Genomic DNA, 16,352 nt, shown 5'->3' with positions numbered 1-16,352 from the left:
AGAATAACCCAGACACCTTCTGTATACTAACCAGTCAAGAGGCATCTGACAAAATATACACTGAAGTGCAGCCTTTTCTTCTCTGGCAATGTTAAACAGCTTATGCATATAGCATGCGTGCACTTGGCTTTCTAATTTTGTCATGCAAAACTCTGTGCCATAGCATTCAAGTAATTTTATAACATTGGCACTGCATAAACTGCATTACTCAGGATAGACACGTTTTGTTAAGTATCTTTAGAAAATGTACGAGAATCATAGATGGTTTAGCTGGTAATTTTTCCATCTAACTTTTAAAACCAGTATAGGCCAGAAATCCTACTTTTGTCTCTTCAAATCAGTTCATGATTCTGGATTCCAGATGAATGGCTTAAATTCCTGACCATGTCTTCTAAAATTAGTAAATTTACTAATTGCCTTGTACCATAAGGGACATTTGATTCTTTGTGTGTAAGGAAAGCACTCAAAAGTACTGTACGTGAATAAGGATGGGAGAACATGATAATGGAGGAACAAAGAGGTAAACTCCCTACCACAAAATCAGAGAGTACTCAAGGGAGTTTGAAAGCAGGAACAGGAGACCTGAAAGAAGAGTAAGAGTGAGTTTGCACTTGGCTGGAAGGATACAAACAAAATACTTTTGCCTTAATGAGAGGAAAACAAGCAGCTTGTGTAAGTGTAAAAGGAGACAGCAAGCATCTGCTATAGGGAAGGGAGAGGACTGCATGGCTGCTCTGAATTTTTGAGGGTTGTTCAAAAGCCTTAACAGGAAGCTGTGTCATTTGCTTCACTGCAGTATGTGGAGTGGCACATACCAGAAGTTTTCTGTACTTTTTGAATTTCATTTTAGGAAATAATGGTGTGTAAATTTTTTTTCTGTTTCTTTTTTTTTTTTTTAGGGCAAGAAGTATATTTAGGATATTTGTGGGGGGAGATTAATAAGAAATACTGGAGCAGGTTGGAGGGAGGAGTGGATTGAGGAGGGAGAATACAAGGGGTGAAGTGAGTATGAGACAAGAATGAGAATAACATAGAGAGAAGGAGGGAAGAGCTGGAGGAAGAAATAGAAAAACATAAATGAAACAAAGGAAATGAGTGGAAGAGAATTGTATACCTTACCAATGCAAATACTTCATGAACAAATTTTACATCCCTATATATACGAAATGCTTTGCAGCATCAAACTCATTTGAGACTAATGATTGCTTCAGTTTTTCTCTCCGGTATTTCAGCAATTAATGTTACTTTCCTCTGAGCAAGTTTTTGCTCTTTCCTCTTCTCTCCTTAGTTTTTTTGCTTTCATTTTGCCCTTTTAATTTGTATATTCATATGTTATTAAACAGCACAGAACTTGAATATTTCAGTAATTGTAGCTCTCTCATATGCAAGCTCTGTGTATTAAGAAACCTTGAAAGCATGAGTCCCCAGATAGTGTATGGAATTTCTACAACTATATCACAGTAATTGCTTGAAATGGCATATGATTTTGTGGGTCTATTTCCCTTTTAGTACAATAAATTAAATAAAAGTCTTTCATCATTCCACGTAGTGATCAGGCACTCAGAAATTTTTTCACTAAAACTCTCAAAACAGATATGTACTTGGATGCTCATTAATTTCTAATCTTAAAGTCCTGTAAATTGTTAAAATCCTGACATAGAACACCAAGCTACTGTAGACTAACTTCTGCACATTTACAACATGGTTAGTTGTATGGGGAGGAAAAATTAGGAGTTTTAAATGAGTGTAGAGGTGAAACATGTTAAGGAAGGAAAGGAAAGAAGATACAAAGACATAGCTGTGAAGATTTCGAATAAAAATGTTGTGTTGTATTTTTTCAATTGAAACTTGTCTTGAATCTGGAGCAATAAGTATTTGTTGATTTGTAGTCTATTTCTGCTTTGTCTAAGCTATTTGCCAGATGTCTGCAGCAGTTACACTAATTAAAATGGCATTGCCCAGTAGAGCTTGCTCTTCTCTCATGCTACTAACTCAAAGATATTTTTCATTTAAAGATGTTCATTTATTACAACATGGTAGTTTTGGCCCCTCCTTCCACCCTCCTTCAAAGCATTTTCTTTTCTTGCACCCCACCCTGATTATTTTAACTTTTTTGGCAGCCATGTTCTAATGTTTCAGCAACACATGTGCCAGGTTCTTTAAATTCACAAATGTTGCTAATCTGAAATGAGAATTTCAGATATTTTTGCAAGCTTATTTCAGCTGGGCTAATTTTAGAACAGTGTTGTTGAATGAAACGTGCACATAATTTTGTGTCAGTCATGGGTGGATCATCTGTATCTTGAATATTGAGATTAGCTGTGACAGCCAGATGAAGTATCTAGCATACATAATTCTATTAAATGTATAATTGTGTTTGTAAATGGCCATTTAGTGAAAAAATTCACTGTGAATGAATAAGATCAAAAATTTGATATAGATTCATCATTCACTCAATCTGCAGTATCTTAGTAGAAATATATTAAACAATATAGTCGTGATGCTTAGGTAAGTATATACTTCCTCTGAATTTCAGAAGCAAAAGATCAAGACCTCAAAAAAGCTGTGACTTAAATTCTTTTGTAGTCACAGCAAAGACTACAAGACTTTTCAAAGACTTCTCATTCTGAAACTCCTGATTTTCTGATGTGCTTCTTTCTCATAGAACTTCTTAGAAATTTTAGAACATAAAATGTCATGTCAGATTGGTAAGGTGACACTAAGAGTTCTCTGTGGCTGCTCTGTGTTAATGTATTCTTATATGCAATAGTCACTATTTAAGAATTTAAATTGGGATTCCATTAAATGTATTGATCAATATTGCATAGATAGTCTTATATTTTTGTAGTAACAGTTATGAATCAAAATTTGCTCATCAAGATAGGCAGGGAAGTAGTACTGAAATGGTGCTGAATAAATATCTAAAAGGTTAAAAAAAATTAGATGCCTGTTAAAGGGCTTAGAGTTGGGCTGGCTGCTGAGTTCATGGTTGATGGGTTAGGGGCTGCCACTGCTGTAGTACATGTTTGAGATGCTACCCTTGAGTAGAAAAGTTACGTAATGCAGATCAAGAATTTTGAGCATTGTCAGCTGTTACTCAGAACGTTTTGGTGTTTCCTTTTGGACAGCTGACCTGCTCTCAAGAGACAATATAAACAATCGCAGCAATAAAAATCAAAGTAGTCGGGGAGATTCCATTGCATAATCTCCAATCCTTTTGAGGAGACTTTGTTTCCCAGTAATGTCTTTGAGTGTCACTGTTAGAATTTAAACTGTTTTATGTAGCTGTCACAAGTGGATAATTGCTAACAGCTGGAAGGAGAAAAGGAAAAGATTACCGCACTCTGTTCAGTAGGTTATTAGCAAGATGTGGTTTAGCTGAACGGTCCCCTTTTCACAGTTCTTAGAGCATGAGAATGGGACACATTTTCCTTCATCTGAAGGTGAAAAAGTGCTTTCACTTTGACCAGAAGGAGGTACTCTCACTTATTGGTTTTGGTGAGGGAAACGAAACACAGACAGAAGTCCTTGCTATGTTACTTGAGCATACCAAAGAGCAACAGGTTAAAGCTGGCAGCATGTTATCTTTGCAGTCTAGCTTTTAGAAATCCCCATAACGTAACGCACTTGAAATAGATGTCGTCATCAGCTCCTGCCCCAAGTCCTATGCCTGTTTAAATACATGTGTCAGAAGATGGTGGAGTGGAGGGCAGCAGCTATTCATGTGGTAGGAGTGGTTGTTGTATTAGGGGATACTTTTTGTTGACAGGCCAGCATGTTTTGAGTTAAAATTCTGCAGCTGTCTCTCTCTCCCCCTCTCTCCCTTTCTCTCTGTGGATTTGTACAAATTCCAAGCTCCTCTGCAACAGTCTCACCCTTCTTATTTTGTTCGGAATAGATTTCACTGTTTTCTTTTTGTTTTGTTTTGTTTTGCTTTTTTCCCAGCAGGAAACGGACAGCAGAGGCGCAGATCCATTCAAGATCTTACTGTTGCTGGAACAGAGTCCAGTCAGGTAAGCTCTTTCTCATCCCTTCATTATGTTTCAATAAAGTCAGTGTGTATGTGTATAGGGAAACTGATCTGCAAATCTTCACTTTTGATACTTATGTACAAATGATACGGAGGCTCGACAGAATGCAATGTCATTTGCATTGTGTTTAAATTAGATACCATGAGGATACTCTGTGAATGAGCTCTAGATGATAAGTGATTTCTCTATAGCTTATCTAATATTTATCATTTTACGTACAAACAGTTTGTGTGTACCACTTCATTTGGCTCAGATGTTATGTCAGAAAGACTTTTCACCTCATTCTGTATAGGAAACAATTGAAATAACTACTTATAATTGTCTGAAGCAGTTAGACACACATTAGACTCACATATTGCATAAAATAAAAAAAAAAATCAATGTTATGTGTATTTATTTATTAATGAATCTCTATACTCTAAACATATCTTACAGTACTATCTCTCATTTCTTGTGAGAGTTTTACAATAAGGAGCTATCACAAGGATATTTTACAAAATAAATACAGCTATTGCATTAAGATGCTTTTTAATTCAATAGCTTTGTAGATGATATTATAAATGCCATGGTAACAGACACTGTTATGCTATATAAAGCTGAAATTAAACTAAGAACATCTTAAATGAGAAAAGTACAGCTAATGCTTCATTCAAATGTCTTTATTTTGTGTTTTAATTATTACCAGGCCTGTTGAAGTGATTCAGATTCAGAGAGGGCATTTTATCACTAGTGTGAATTAGGAATTTTTAGGTACCTATTATTATTTGTATGTTTGGAAATTGAGATCTTAGCATGTTTGTCAGGTTAATCAAGTTTCCATAAAAAACAACCTACAGCAATAATCTAAAATAGGTGGTAATTTTAGGGGTGTGTGGTTATCAGGGAGATCAACATTTAATCCTTCTTTAATTCTGTAGAATGTGATAGTCACAGAAATCTCATGAATCCCCTGGATATTATTAGTAGAATTTGCTACATACAACTATCAGAGAATAATGAAATAACTCTTAAGTATACTTTAATATCTTCAAAGAAGGCAGAAAGAAATGAATCTGCAAAATATAGCAAACAAACAGATTAGCCTATTTGGTTAACAGTAGAACAGAAATTATGCCAGACTGGTGTGGGTCTGTAGAAGTACTAGAATCACATTTTACCATTTTTCTTTCTTATAGTATACATACTGGAAATGTAAGTGGCAGTATTAAAATTACCTGCTTTTTTTGTCTTGCAGTTTTGGGAAATGTAATAATAAGAATGTTCTTTGGAAGAAGTTTATGCACTGTCCATATAAATAAATCATGAATTTTCACCCTTTTTTTGGGCATGGGCGAGAAAAATAATGGAAAAGATAGCTGAAACTAGTGCTAACTTTTGACATATATATGTATGTACTTATTTTAAAAAAACAGTAAATTAAGAAAGCAAACTTTCAACATAATACTTAAGATTGTTCTATATAGGTTTCTATAAGCTCTGGATTTTGCTATCTGAACGTGTATTTAAAATCTTGAACTGCTATCTATATAAGGAATCTACCAGCCAAAGCAGAAAAAACATCTGTAACTAGTGTAGTTCTGGTCAGTTTATAGCATCTCCCTACATGCACCATACTCTATATGGGTTATCTTCTCTAATTTGAAAGTCCCCTTCCCCCTCCCTCTCTTCACTGCAAACATCCTTCTTTCCTGCATACCATCCTCTCTTAAACCCACCCTTTTGCATTGGCTTCTTTATTGAACTGCCATAGCACTGTGTGCTTCCTCTCCCATACCCAGTCCTTTTAAGGCCCTACCCCACTCAAAATTATGCTGTACTTTTTCTTCGTTTGTTTTTTTTTCTTATTTAAAACCATTTGACTGAATAGTAAAGCTGATCAGAAATCATAATAAACATGTTTTTTTCTGGAAATTGCCAACATGCAAATATAAATTTATACTGCAGTATTTTGCAGTTTGTTTTTATCAAGGTTTTTCCTACTCGGAATGGATTTTTCTGTTGAGGTGGAGCAAAACACGGGACAAGTATGCCGAAGTTTGCGGTACTTACCTGACAAGGGTAGACCAAGGCTTATGACTCCCTGCTTAGCTTTGGTTGTTTTAATCTGAAATTGATGTATGTGTTGTGATTTCTTGTGTATTGCATGGGTCTTTGAGTGGTTTTGATTATGATTATTAATTTATTTTTTTTTAATGGTCTTCAGAGTCTTAAGGCGTTTTCCACTAATGCCTGAGTACTGGTACTATCAAAACATCAGACAGTAATAATAGTGCTTTACTGCTCAGTTGACCTTTTTACACTGAGAGCTTAGATAGGAAAATGTGCTGCAACAAAGGTTCTCAGTCGCTGAGCCAGCCATTGGAGGGGCTTGCAGATGAGAACCCATGCATTAAGTCACAGGACTTGGTGAAAAGTTGTATGTTCTAGTGCTTAGTGACCTTAGACTGGACAAGTTACATGAGCAGCACTGATGTAACCTTTTTCCTGCAGTTATAGTCTGCAATCTCATCTGTTTCCATCCATTTATCGCGATGGCCTACTCATTTTTCCATGCAATTTTTTTTTTCACTGAGCTGATCATTTTAAGACCTCATTGAACTGTGATGTCTGTGGCTGTCCATTAACTACTGTTCTTTCCTAAGCTTTGTAACACAGAAATAGATGTGCACTGAACTGCAGCCACAATAAAACTTAGAAAGGCTTGATGGAGCACAAAAATCCTGCTGCTTAAACTGGATAGTCTCCTTGGAAAAAATTGGTAATTTGTACAAATAGATTTGGAACACATTTGGTGTAATTGTTAAAGAACTGCAGATTGCAATTAGATAGACAGTGAGGTATCCGTGCCCCCACCTATGTTTTTATTGGGTAGATCATTCTATACAGTGCCATGATGATATCAGAAATACTTCTTAAACTTCTTTTTTTTTAACAGTTCTTGCTGAGTCTTAGTATTTCTCAGTTTACTTTGAGGTGGGAAAAAAAAATAATGCATATATGGTATTGAACAGTTGAGAAGTAAGGATTGAGCATACAGACCCACACGTGCACAAGTCAAGTATGAGAATCTGTGGGAGCTGATACTGTACAGATGAATCATTCTGTCCATGAGACTGTGCAATTGGTCACAGATGCACATTTTTATTTCCTCCTATTTTGTAGGGTGATAAAATCCACAGGAGATGAGGAGAAAGGGCCAGTGCCACTGACTTCTTTAAGTCTGGTTTCCTGCTTAAATTAAACTTGAAAAAAATTGTGCAGTTCCTAGAGGGAGAATTATACCTCAGAGCAGGCGAGGTTATCAAGACTGTAAAACTTTGAGAAACTGAGAAACTAAAAAACTAGTGTGACTGTAGCCACCTGACAAAGATGCAATCATAGAATCTCACATTGGAAGGGATCCTCAATGGTCACTGAGTCCAACTTCCGACTCCTCACAGCACCACTCAAAACTCAAACCCTATATCTGAGAGCATTGTCCAAACATTTTTTGAGCTCTGGCAGCTTGGGGCCCTGATCACTGCCCTGCGCAGCCTTTTCCAAGGCCTGACCACGATCTGATGAAGAACCTTTTCCTGGTATCAACTTGACGCACTGACACAACTCCATGCCGTTCCCTCGGGCCCTGTTGCTGTCATCAGAGAGCAGAGCACAACAATACCCCTCCAGTCCCTGTGAGGAGCTGCAAACCACCCTCAGCCTACTCTGCTCTGGGCTGAACAAACTAGGGGACTTCACCTGCTCCTCATATGTCTTCTCTTATAGGTCCTTCACCACCTTTGTAGCACTCCTTAGGACACTTCCTAATAATTTTGTGTCTTTTTTGTACTGTGGCACCCAAAGCTGCACATAGTGCTCAAGGTGAGGCTGCACCAGTGCAGTGTAGAGTGGGGCAATCATGCAATCAAAGAATGGTGTGAGTTGGAAGAGACCTTAAGATCATCTAGTTCCAACCCTACTGCTGTAGGCAGTGACACTTCCCTTGAGACCAGGTTGCTCACAGCCCCATTCAGCTTGGCCTTGAATGAGAGTGCGGGCATTCACAGCCTCTCCAGGCAACCTGTTCCAGTGTCTCACCACCCTCACAGTAGAGAATTTCTCCCTAATATCTAGTCTAAATCTACCCTCTTTTTCAGTTTAAAGCCATTCCCCTCGTCCTGTTGCTACATGCCATTATGAAAAGTCCCTCTCCAACTTTCCTGTTAGGTCCCCCTTCAGGATGCCCTTCCCTCAACTAGCTAGCAATGCCATGCTAGCTGCATCCCAAGATATGTTGGCCTAGTATAAGGGTAACCCTCCAAAAAGTCTGGCATACTTGGCATACTGTGATGTCTGGAGGAGGCAAGGATGAAAGGAGATCCATGAAGGAGTAACAGGAACTGTCTGCTGAAAAACAGCCATTGGCTTACCTTTAGAGAGGCTGGTGTCAAGGAAGGTAGCTGCAGTCTAGTGTTATGCCAGGAAAGCTGAAGCATCTTACTCAGCACACTCAAACACTGTAATCTAACGTGTTCAGATTTGGGAACTTCTCGTGGGTTTTTGTGATGCTTTTTAAATACACTTCAGATAAATATCCTTTACTCCTATCTCTAGTATCTCACAGATCTAAAGAATCTGGTACAGCACGCAGTGCAGCATAGCATAGCTTGTAATTTAGCTTGCTAGTGTACTTTTCAGGTCCCCTTTGCTAAATCTAAATACTCAACACATTTCACTTACACTTCACTATAAAAGATTGTTCTATCTTCTTGTGTGTGTTTATCATTCATATCTGAGCACATTACCGGTAGACACCAGGCTTTCTAAAGTCAGCAAATACTTCAACAGAAAAGCTTTTTCAAAATTTCTAATGCAGTCATCCTGATAGTATCATCCCATTGGATTATTTCTACAATAGTTTCTGGCTACTAACATAAAACATTAAATGGTTAATAACAATGAAACCACTCTTCATGTTGCTTATCATGTGTCTGTCAAAGGAGGAATGCACAGCTAATGGATAAATTTCCATCCCCGTTTGCCAATTCCTTAGTTTTTAATTGAGTTTCACATCATGCTATGAATTTATTTCCCTTGATATGATATGGCAGAAAACAATCAGATACGAGTTTCCTCAGCATCTGAAGACTGAAATAATTTGAAGAAAATTAGGTAGCTTAAGCAAATACTTAAGGGCATTACAAATAATTTCATTTTTTTTAACAACTATTTCTACTGAAGCTGCATACCTTGCAAACATTTTTCCATTGCATAAGCAAGCAAAACCAAAGTGTTCAGGGTTGGCACAGGGACAGCGTTAACTGCTGCAATATAAGTTTTGCATTTGAAACAATTTTTAAAGCTCTGAGAAGGTAATAATTGAGCCGTGTTTCTGACTTCCCTGTTTTACCCAGTGGACTTAAATTATTGTTCTTTTAAAGATGTTTCATTTTAGAAAGTATGGGCATTTACTGTTATAGGTCTCATGTGTGCTGTTTAATAGCATGTTTTGCTAGGCTCTTAAACTGGAGCAATTACCAGAGAAACATATTGTAAGGCAGTTGAAATAATGGGTATTTCACTGTAGAATCTTGCTACTCTTCAGAGTGTAGCTTGACTGACTGAAATCCTGGCTTTTAAAAATTAATTTAAGATATGATACTAGGAAATTGGAGTCATAAAGAACTGCAGCTTCCAGGTAATGTGCATTTCAGTGCTCCTTTTGAAATACAGGGACAGCTAGTGAATCATTTTGTTAACAGTGCGCTGTATTGAAAATAATTGTCTTTTAATAGCATTTTTTCATTTGACAGAAGCGTTTTCCTGCAAAAGATGGTGGGGTCTGTACTTTTAAGTACTACACTGTGTTTATTTTGTGTCAGTGAGAAGATATATGAAATACAATAGTATGTATTGTAAATTGAAATTCTGAAAGAGAAGCTAGGTAATGATATCAGTGTTAATTTCTGTGCTTTGGTAAACAGAAGGTTTTAAATAGTCAAGCTTTCTATTAATACAGAATTTTGCTTTGGTTTTTAATTTCCTTTGAAAGAGAGAATTTCCTCAATTTCTAATTTAGTTTAATCAATTGTTTAAATGGATTGCTTTGATTAAACACTTTTTCATGCTTTCTGAGGATTAATTATTTAAGTTCCAAGTTAACACAGGAATCACAATAAAAACTGTACATTAATACTTTGCAGTGAAGTGGAATTACTGAAGTTCATTCCTTTATTTGAACGTAGTTGATGCTTAATCAATGAATGCAGAAATAAAACTTTATTCTTTCTTTATTTTATAGAGCTGATGGAATTCACCAAACAGCATTGTGAAAACTAGTCTGTGTAGTATAGTGCTTTTATATAAAGATTTTTAGTTCATTGTTCAACAGTCCTTTTTGCTATGCTGAATAGCAAAATTGCATCCTTTTCTTTTTGTATGGTAAAGATAAAGAAGAAATTATGATGAAATCCATGCAATACATGTCAAGTATATGAAGCTATCTGGAAAGCTTTCAGGGTAAAAGATTTGCAAGAGGTCAGGAGGAATATGTATTAAGGTTTCTTCACATTGATTTTTTATTTTAATACCATTTTGTAAAATAAATGTTTTGAAAAATCGTCTTTTGACTTTCCTTGTCACTTTGTTTTATCATTTCAGGAGAGTAGAAACAGCAGTAGATCATCTAGTCCTAGTGTGAGAATGATCACTACCTCGGGACCAACCTCTGAAAAGCCAACCCGTAATCCATGGACACCTGATGATGCAGGTAGCTCATTAGTGAAACATTTTAGAAGAGAAACAATTTATTATGGCATAGGGTATGTGCCTATGTATAGAATAAGGCAGTGAAAGTGACAGTCCATTTTAATGTTGCATAGGTTAAATCATTTTATTGTTGCTTTGTTTCGGACATCAGATATGAAAACTTTTTATAAAGATATTGTTAAATTACATAAGCTTGTAGGAATTATGCTTGTTACAAAGTATTGTACATATGCAGCGATGTGACTATTTAACAAAGATCTTTGAGCACCAGTTGTGGTTATAATGTGTTATTGTGGAGTGAGGGGAATGGACATCTTGCAGCATTTTAGTGTTGTGCATTTGTATTATGAATGCACAGATAAAGCTTTCATTGCTCTGACTTCTGGAAACTACTTAGGTGAGTACCAGCTGGAATACATTAATTTTATATTTTTTTTAATCTATGTGTTGAAATTTTGCTCATGCACAATGTGCACATAAAATGTACTGTTCTTAAATGAACTAATCTAAGTAATCTACTGTAGCATCACTGTTCTTTTGTTATGAAAGGTGATTAAGACTATACAAAATAGCTGAATTTGATCTTAAAGATAATAATGCATGCCATCACAAAAAGAACCAATATTAGACTACGTGGAAATGATGGATCCCCACAAATTCCTTTCTAGGATACAAATAAGATTTACATTTTCATTACTGGAACATACCTGTTGAATCTTAGGCTTAAAGACGATTCTATGATTCTTGATTCTGTGATTTCATAGTGCTTTAAATTCTGAAGCCTTTCACTTGTGATCTGTTTCATCTTTGGCTGATCAGATTCTGTCATTCTTTTCCTGTAACCAACTGCAAAATGGAAATTCACACATGGACTGATTTTGTGCCAGCATACATATATATGCGTACTCGTATTTTACCAAATATAAGGTGATTCTGAATGTAAGATGTGTACTTCTTTCCCCTGTTTTAGTAGGAGGAGAGTAGCATACTCTTGTACTTTGCCTCTTTGCTTTCTTCTTTCTGTCCATTATCACTTTGCCTAATCACACACTATGCCTAGTAGCATATAAATCCCAAAGCCCTTGCTTTCCACCATAGCCCACCCTGTGCCTTCCTTTGTGCTTCCAAGTTGCTTTGGACAGTGAGCGTTTACGGGAATTGCTGTTTGACATGGAAGCAATCTCTTACCATTAGTTTAATAGACAGTTTTCTGGGAACCAAAAGTTGCTTTTCTTATGCCAGCGCAAAGACAGTTTGTCCTAAATGTTTGGCCATAAATGCAACACACAGCTGGAGCTAAAGTTAGGTCTATTACTTGGTGACTTTCTTGCTCACAGAAATCACTCACCTTATACTCAGGTAAATACAGAATGTACCATGTGTATTTTTTCACATTAGGTTTATCCAGTTCATAAACAAAGGTTTACATTTTTAAACAGATAAATCAGTTTTCTGTAAAAGTGAGTGCGTTGTTAAGTAAATGAGGCAAAGTGATAAAATAAGGACACAGCCAAATCTGATCAACCACAGGAAAAGTTACAGCTCTGTGACACATGACCAGAAGCTCAGGAATGTAATCTGAAGTTTTTTGCATGCATTGATGTATTTGAAGCATTGCAATAACTCCCTTGCTGTAGCAGTATTCCATATATGGCAGTAGTCAAATGCAGGGAAGGCCTTTAATATTGTTCTTATCTAAGACACTGTGGTGATTAAGTCTCTGATTTTTGTTTTGTTTTGTTATTTTCATTTATTTTTACCACCTTCTAGTTTCCTTACAAGCATAGACTTAACCACTTTTTCTCCATTCCCACCCTCTTATTTCTGTTTCCTTTTGAAGCTGCTCTTGGAGATAGCGTAGTCTTTGAGGGCAACACCTTAGTTTCTCTACCACGACTACTCTGTGGCAGGTGCTTTTGGGGTATGGGTAAGCAGCCCCTTTTTTTTCCCCACCTACCCTCCTCCATATAATTCTCTAGTAGCAATAATGCAGCTGTAAAATCAGTAGTTTCTCAATGTGTCTTTACTCCTATGTCTCTTAAAGCTTAACGGTAACTTTGTGCTCCCCAAATTCTGGGCTTCCAAAAGATGCAACCTTTAAGAATTGAGAACCATGATAAATATAGAATGAAAGAACTAGAGAAAGTCAGAGCAAATGCAGTGTAAGAAGAGAGCAGCCAGACCCATGAGATAGGCTGATTATTGGGTTCCTTGCTGTCCACAAAGTGTTTCTACAGAGCAAAGGAGATGGATGCCCTAGAGCATGTTGTAAGGAAGATACAAACTCCTCACCAGGAGTTGTTTTCAATACTGAGCAGGAGGTTGTGCTTTTTTTTTATTTTGGCAGAGTTGGTTTGCACAGCTTCTAATTTTAAAATCATTAGATGCATGGCTGGCTGGCTGATCCTTCATAAACAAGAATGAAATGGCAGTTTTTTTTGTAAGCAGAGAACATGATGAAAAACTGTGCAAAATAGCATTTTTAAAGTCTGTATGCTGATAAATGACTTCTAGAAACGGAGGATGATCACATTAATCTTTATTTCTTCTTGATTAGATAGACCATAATTTTGAAGTTCTTAACTTTATCAGAAAAAAAAAAAAAATCACCTGCCTTGGGATTGGAACACTGCTATTTCCTGCTATTTCCATTTGCTTTTTCATCTTCAGATTGTGTATTGTGAAATGATGTAGTGTTATGGTTTATGTCCTATAAAAATAGAACTCCATTTAAAAATGCATTAAAATCTTATTGTTATTATTGTTACAGAGACCAATGGGTCAGATAACTCCATCCCAATGGCGTATCTTACATTAGATCATCAGTTACAGGTAACAAATATATGCTTTGTTCTAATGTGTGAATTTGGGACTGCAAAATATAGTGCCACGTATTTACCTGTGTTTCTATTCTGTCTAACTTTTGACCAAGGCTAAAAAAAATGTATTATGTAATCTGAGATTGGTTGACTCAGATTTGATCAAGCTATTAAAAACAGCCTCTGGGAAACATGATCCGTAAAACCAAATGTAATCTGAGTGACTGTCAAAATAAGACATTCCTTGCTTGAGTTTTACTGAATCAAATTGTTGCATTCACTGTATTTGTTACGTGTGTGATTAAAAACTACTTTGATTTTTGTTCCTTTTGATGAAGAGACTGTCAGATTAATAACTGCAGGTTGGAGGTTTGAGTCGACTTTGACATCAGTGCAGTAAAATTTTCCAGTGCATGGTTTAACACTTATTTTTAAAAGCTTACTGTTTTTTAAAAGATGTTATAAATACTCTGTGGAGACGTTCTAACATGCTGTACACTGACATATCAGTTCATTAGTTTTTAACATGTCTGATTTATTTTCAGCCTCTAGCACCATGCCCGAACTCCAAAGAATCTATGGCTGTGTTTGAACAGCACTGCAAAATGGCACAAGAGTATATGAAAGTTCAGACAGAAATTGCATTGCTGTTGCAGAGGAAGTAAGTGATCTGTGACTGCTATTTCAGGCTTTACAAAATAAAATTTCATAGACCATGATCATTTTTCAGGCCTAATCTCTTAGAAGTACTGAACTACTCTCCATAGGTGAGATATTCGGAGAGGTAACTAAAGTTTCAATCAGTATCAAAGCTTTTCTTCTGGACAAGTCCACTTTAAAGTTTACGGGACATCAATCTATGTACCACAGTAGTTATGTTGTTTGCATCATTGCAAATAAAAGATCTGGACTGTTGAGGAACCTTGGAATTTTATTTCACTCTCTGTCCAGTAAAAGACCTTCAGTTGCCTTTTAGAATTGTAGATAACAGCTCAGTGTTACTTATTTAACATTTAGTTTTTATGTTATATCCAGCATTTGTCAATCAGTATTACCAAGTCACATATCATGTTTTTCTAGTAAGAGTTTAGGACCTAATACGTGAAAGCCATTATGTACTTTCTTATGGTGTACATGTATACGTGAAGAAACTGCTTGCATGTACAGTTGGATTGGAGCCACAGTTATTGCTGACTCAGAATGTCCATTTGAAATGCAGTTATGTTTTGCTTCTCATCATTTCTCTTTCCTGGTGCTGGGGGGCAGTTCTTAGAGGTCATAAATACTTAATAAACCAAGTAACCAGCTTGCTACCCACAAGGGTCTAAGCCATGGCAGGCAAAGTGTTGTATAAGCGGAGCTTGCCTTGGTGTTTGTGGAATAGCTGAAGAACAAAAAAATGTGTGTTCACTTCTGACTTAGCATCTTGAGAACATTTTTTTTTTCCAAGTACTGTTAGAATTTACATAGTTCATGAAGAAATGTTGAATCTGCAGTGAAGATCTTAATTTTGTTTTTATTTCCATTGTCCCTCAGGACTGATTGGCAATATAAAAATGGGCTTCTGTTTCAAAACTAATTCCTACCTTTTGATTTCTCCTTTTTCCTTTTTTCCCCATACTGTCTGTACAGAGATTTCTCCCCAGTTGTTTTTTCTTCATCAGAACATAATTGCCCTTAGGTATGAAACAAAAAATAGTGCTGTGATTGATGTATTTAATGTTGTTTGAGATAATAATTATTCTATAAAGGTTGAACTAATAAATTTTTTTTAACTGTAATTACAAACCACATGGCAACAATTAATTAAGAACATGAACTTTCTCCTCTACTATTTTGTTGCTAGATTACTATTGGCAGCTTGCCTGCTTGTCACCTCATAAACAAATAGTAAAACAAACTGCATTCTATTTAACTACATCCATTTTGTAGGATAATTTTAGCAAGTTTATCAGTGCATTTGTTCCTCTAAAATTGTTGCTTAAAAAACGTGTTGTATCCGTAATGCATTAATTAAGTGAAATCACAGCTACACAAATCATCTGCCTGATATTTTGCTTTCCACTACTTTAAAATGTACAGTTCAAAGTACAGAACAGCATTTCAGTTGCCAGTTGCTGTGGTGTTTTTCTGAAGATCAAAAAGAAAAACCCCAAACTTTATCATGAATGATGTCATAAGGGCATGTAAAGCACAGAATACTGTTCTTACAGCTTTAAACTTCTGTGATGAAAATCGTAACTGAATCATTCAGGTAATTCCAAATGTGGCTTTGTTTTAGTGCTATCTGTAAATAATTAGGATGCTGGGGATAAAAACAAGTCACAACGTTATGTTTTGTGGAAGACTGCATTACAGAAATTAACAGATACAATTGCAGAGAATTTGTTCCTCTAACAGTAGTTGCTAAAAAACATTTTAGATGATGATTGCATAAATTAGCTCTAGTAACAATTGTAAAAATATTCTGCCTGATTCTGCTTTCCACAGCTTTAGGAAGGTCAATTGCAAATAGGAAACAGCAAAACAGCATTTCACTAAAAACTGATCTAAATTATTTTGGTTTTGCCTCTTACTGCATTGTTAAATGTGCATATACATAAGCAAAATTAGTATTAAATTTATGAATTTCTCTGTGGATTCTTACATGTTCTACACCTGAAAGCTATTATTAAAAGGACAAGAGAAGAGATTGAGGCTGGTTTCCAGCTGTTTTAATGTTTGAATGTGGATTTGATTTGGAAGAGAATTTCTC

General features: G+C 36.1%; 1 protein-coding gene across 6 annotated transcripts in view; it reads left to right on the top strand.

Annotated features, from left to right (window-relative positions):
* MAP3K7 (mitogen-activated protein kinase kinase kinase 7) overlaps positions 1-16,352 on the top strand; it is a 49,447-nt gene that overhangs the window by 29,733 nt on the left and 3,362 nt on the right. For 3 of the 6 annotated variants that reach the window (XM_048937802.1, XM_048937800.1, XM_048937805.1), the window contains 5 exons: positions 3,946-4,013; positions 10,671-10,779; positions 12,619-12,705; positions 13,549-13,610; positions 14,143-14,258. In XM_048937802.1, coding sequence (XP_048793759.1) covers positions 3,946-4,013; positions 10,671-10,779; positions 12,619-12,705; positions 13,549-13,610; positions 14,143-14,258 — 442 coding nt within the window. The remainder of the gene's footprint in view (positions 1-3,945; positions 4,014-10,670; positions 10,780-12,618; positions 12,706-13,548; positions 13,611-14,142; positions 14,259-16,352) is intronic. The other 3 variants (XM_048937803.1, XM_048937801.1, XM_048937804.1) reach the window with 2 other exon arrangements.

Source organism: Lagopus muta, chromosome 2 (assembly GCF_023343835.1).
Source record: "Lagopus muta isolate bLagMut1 chromosome 2, bLagMut1 primary, whole genome shotgun sequence".
Taxonomy (NCBI): Eukaryota; Metazoa; Chordata; class Aves; order Galliformes; family Phasianidae; genus Lagopus; species Lagopus muta.
The sequence above is the reverse complement of the archived record's forward strand: the minus strand, read 5'-3'. Positions and strand labels throughout refer to the sequence as shown.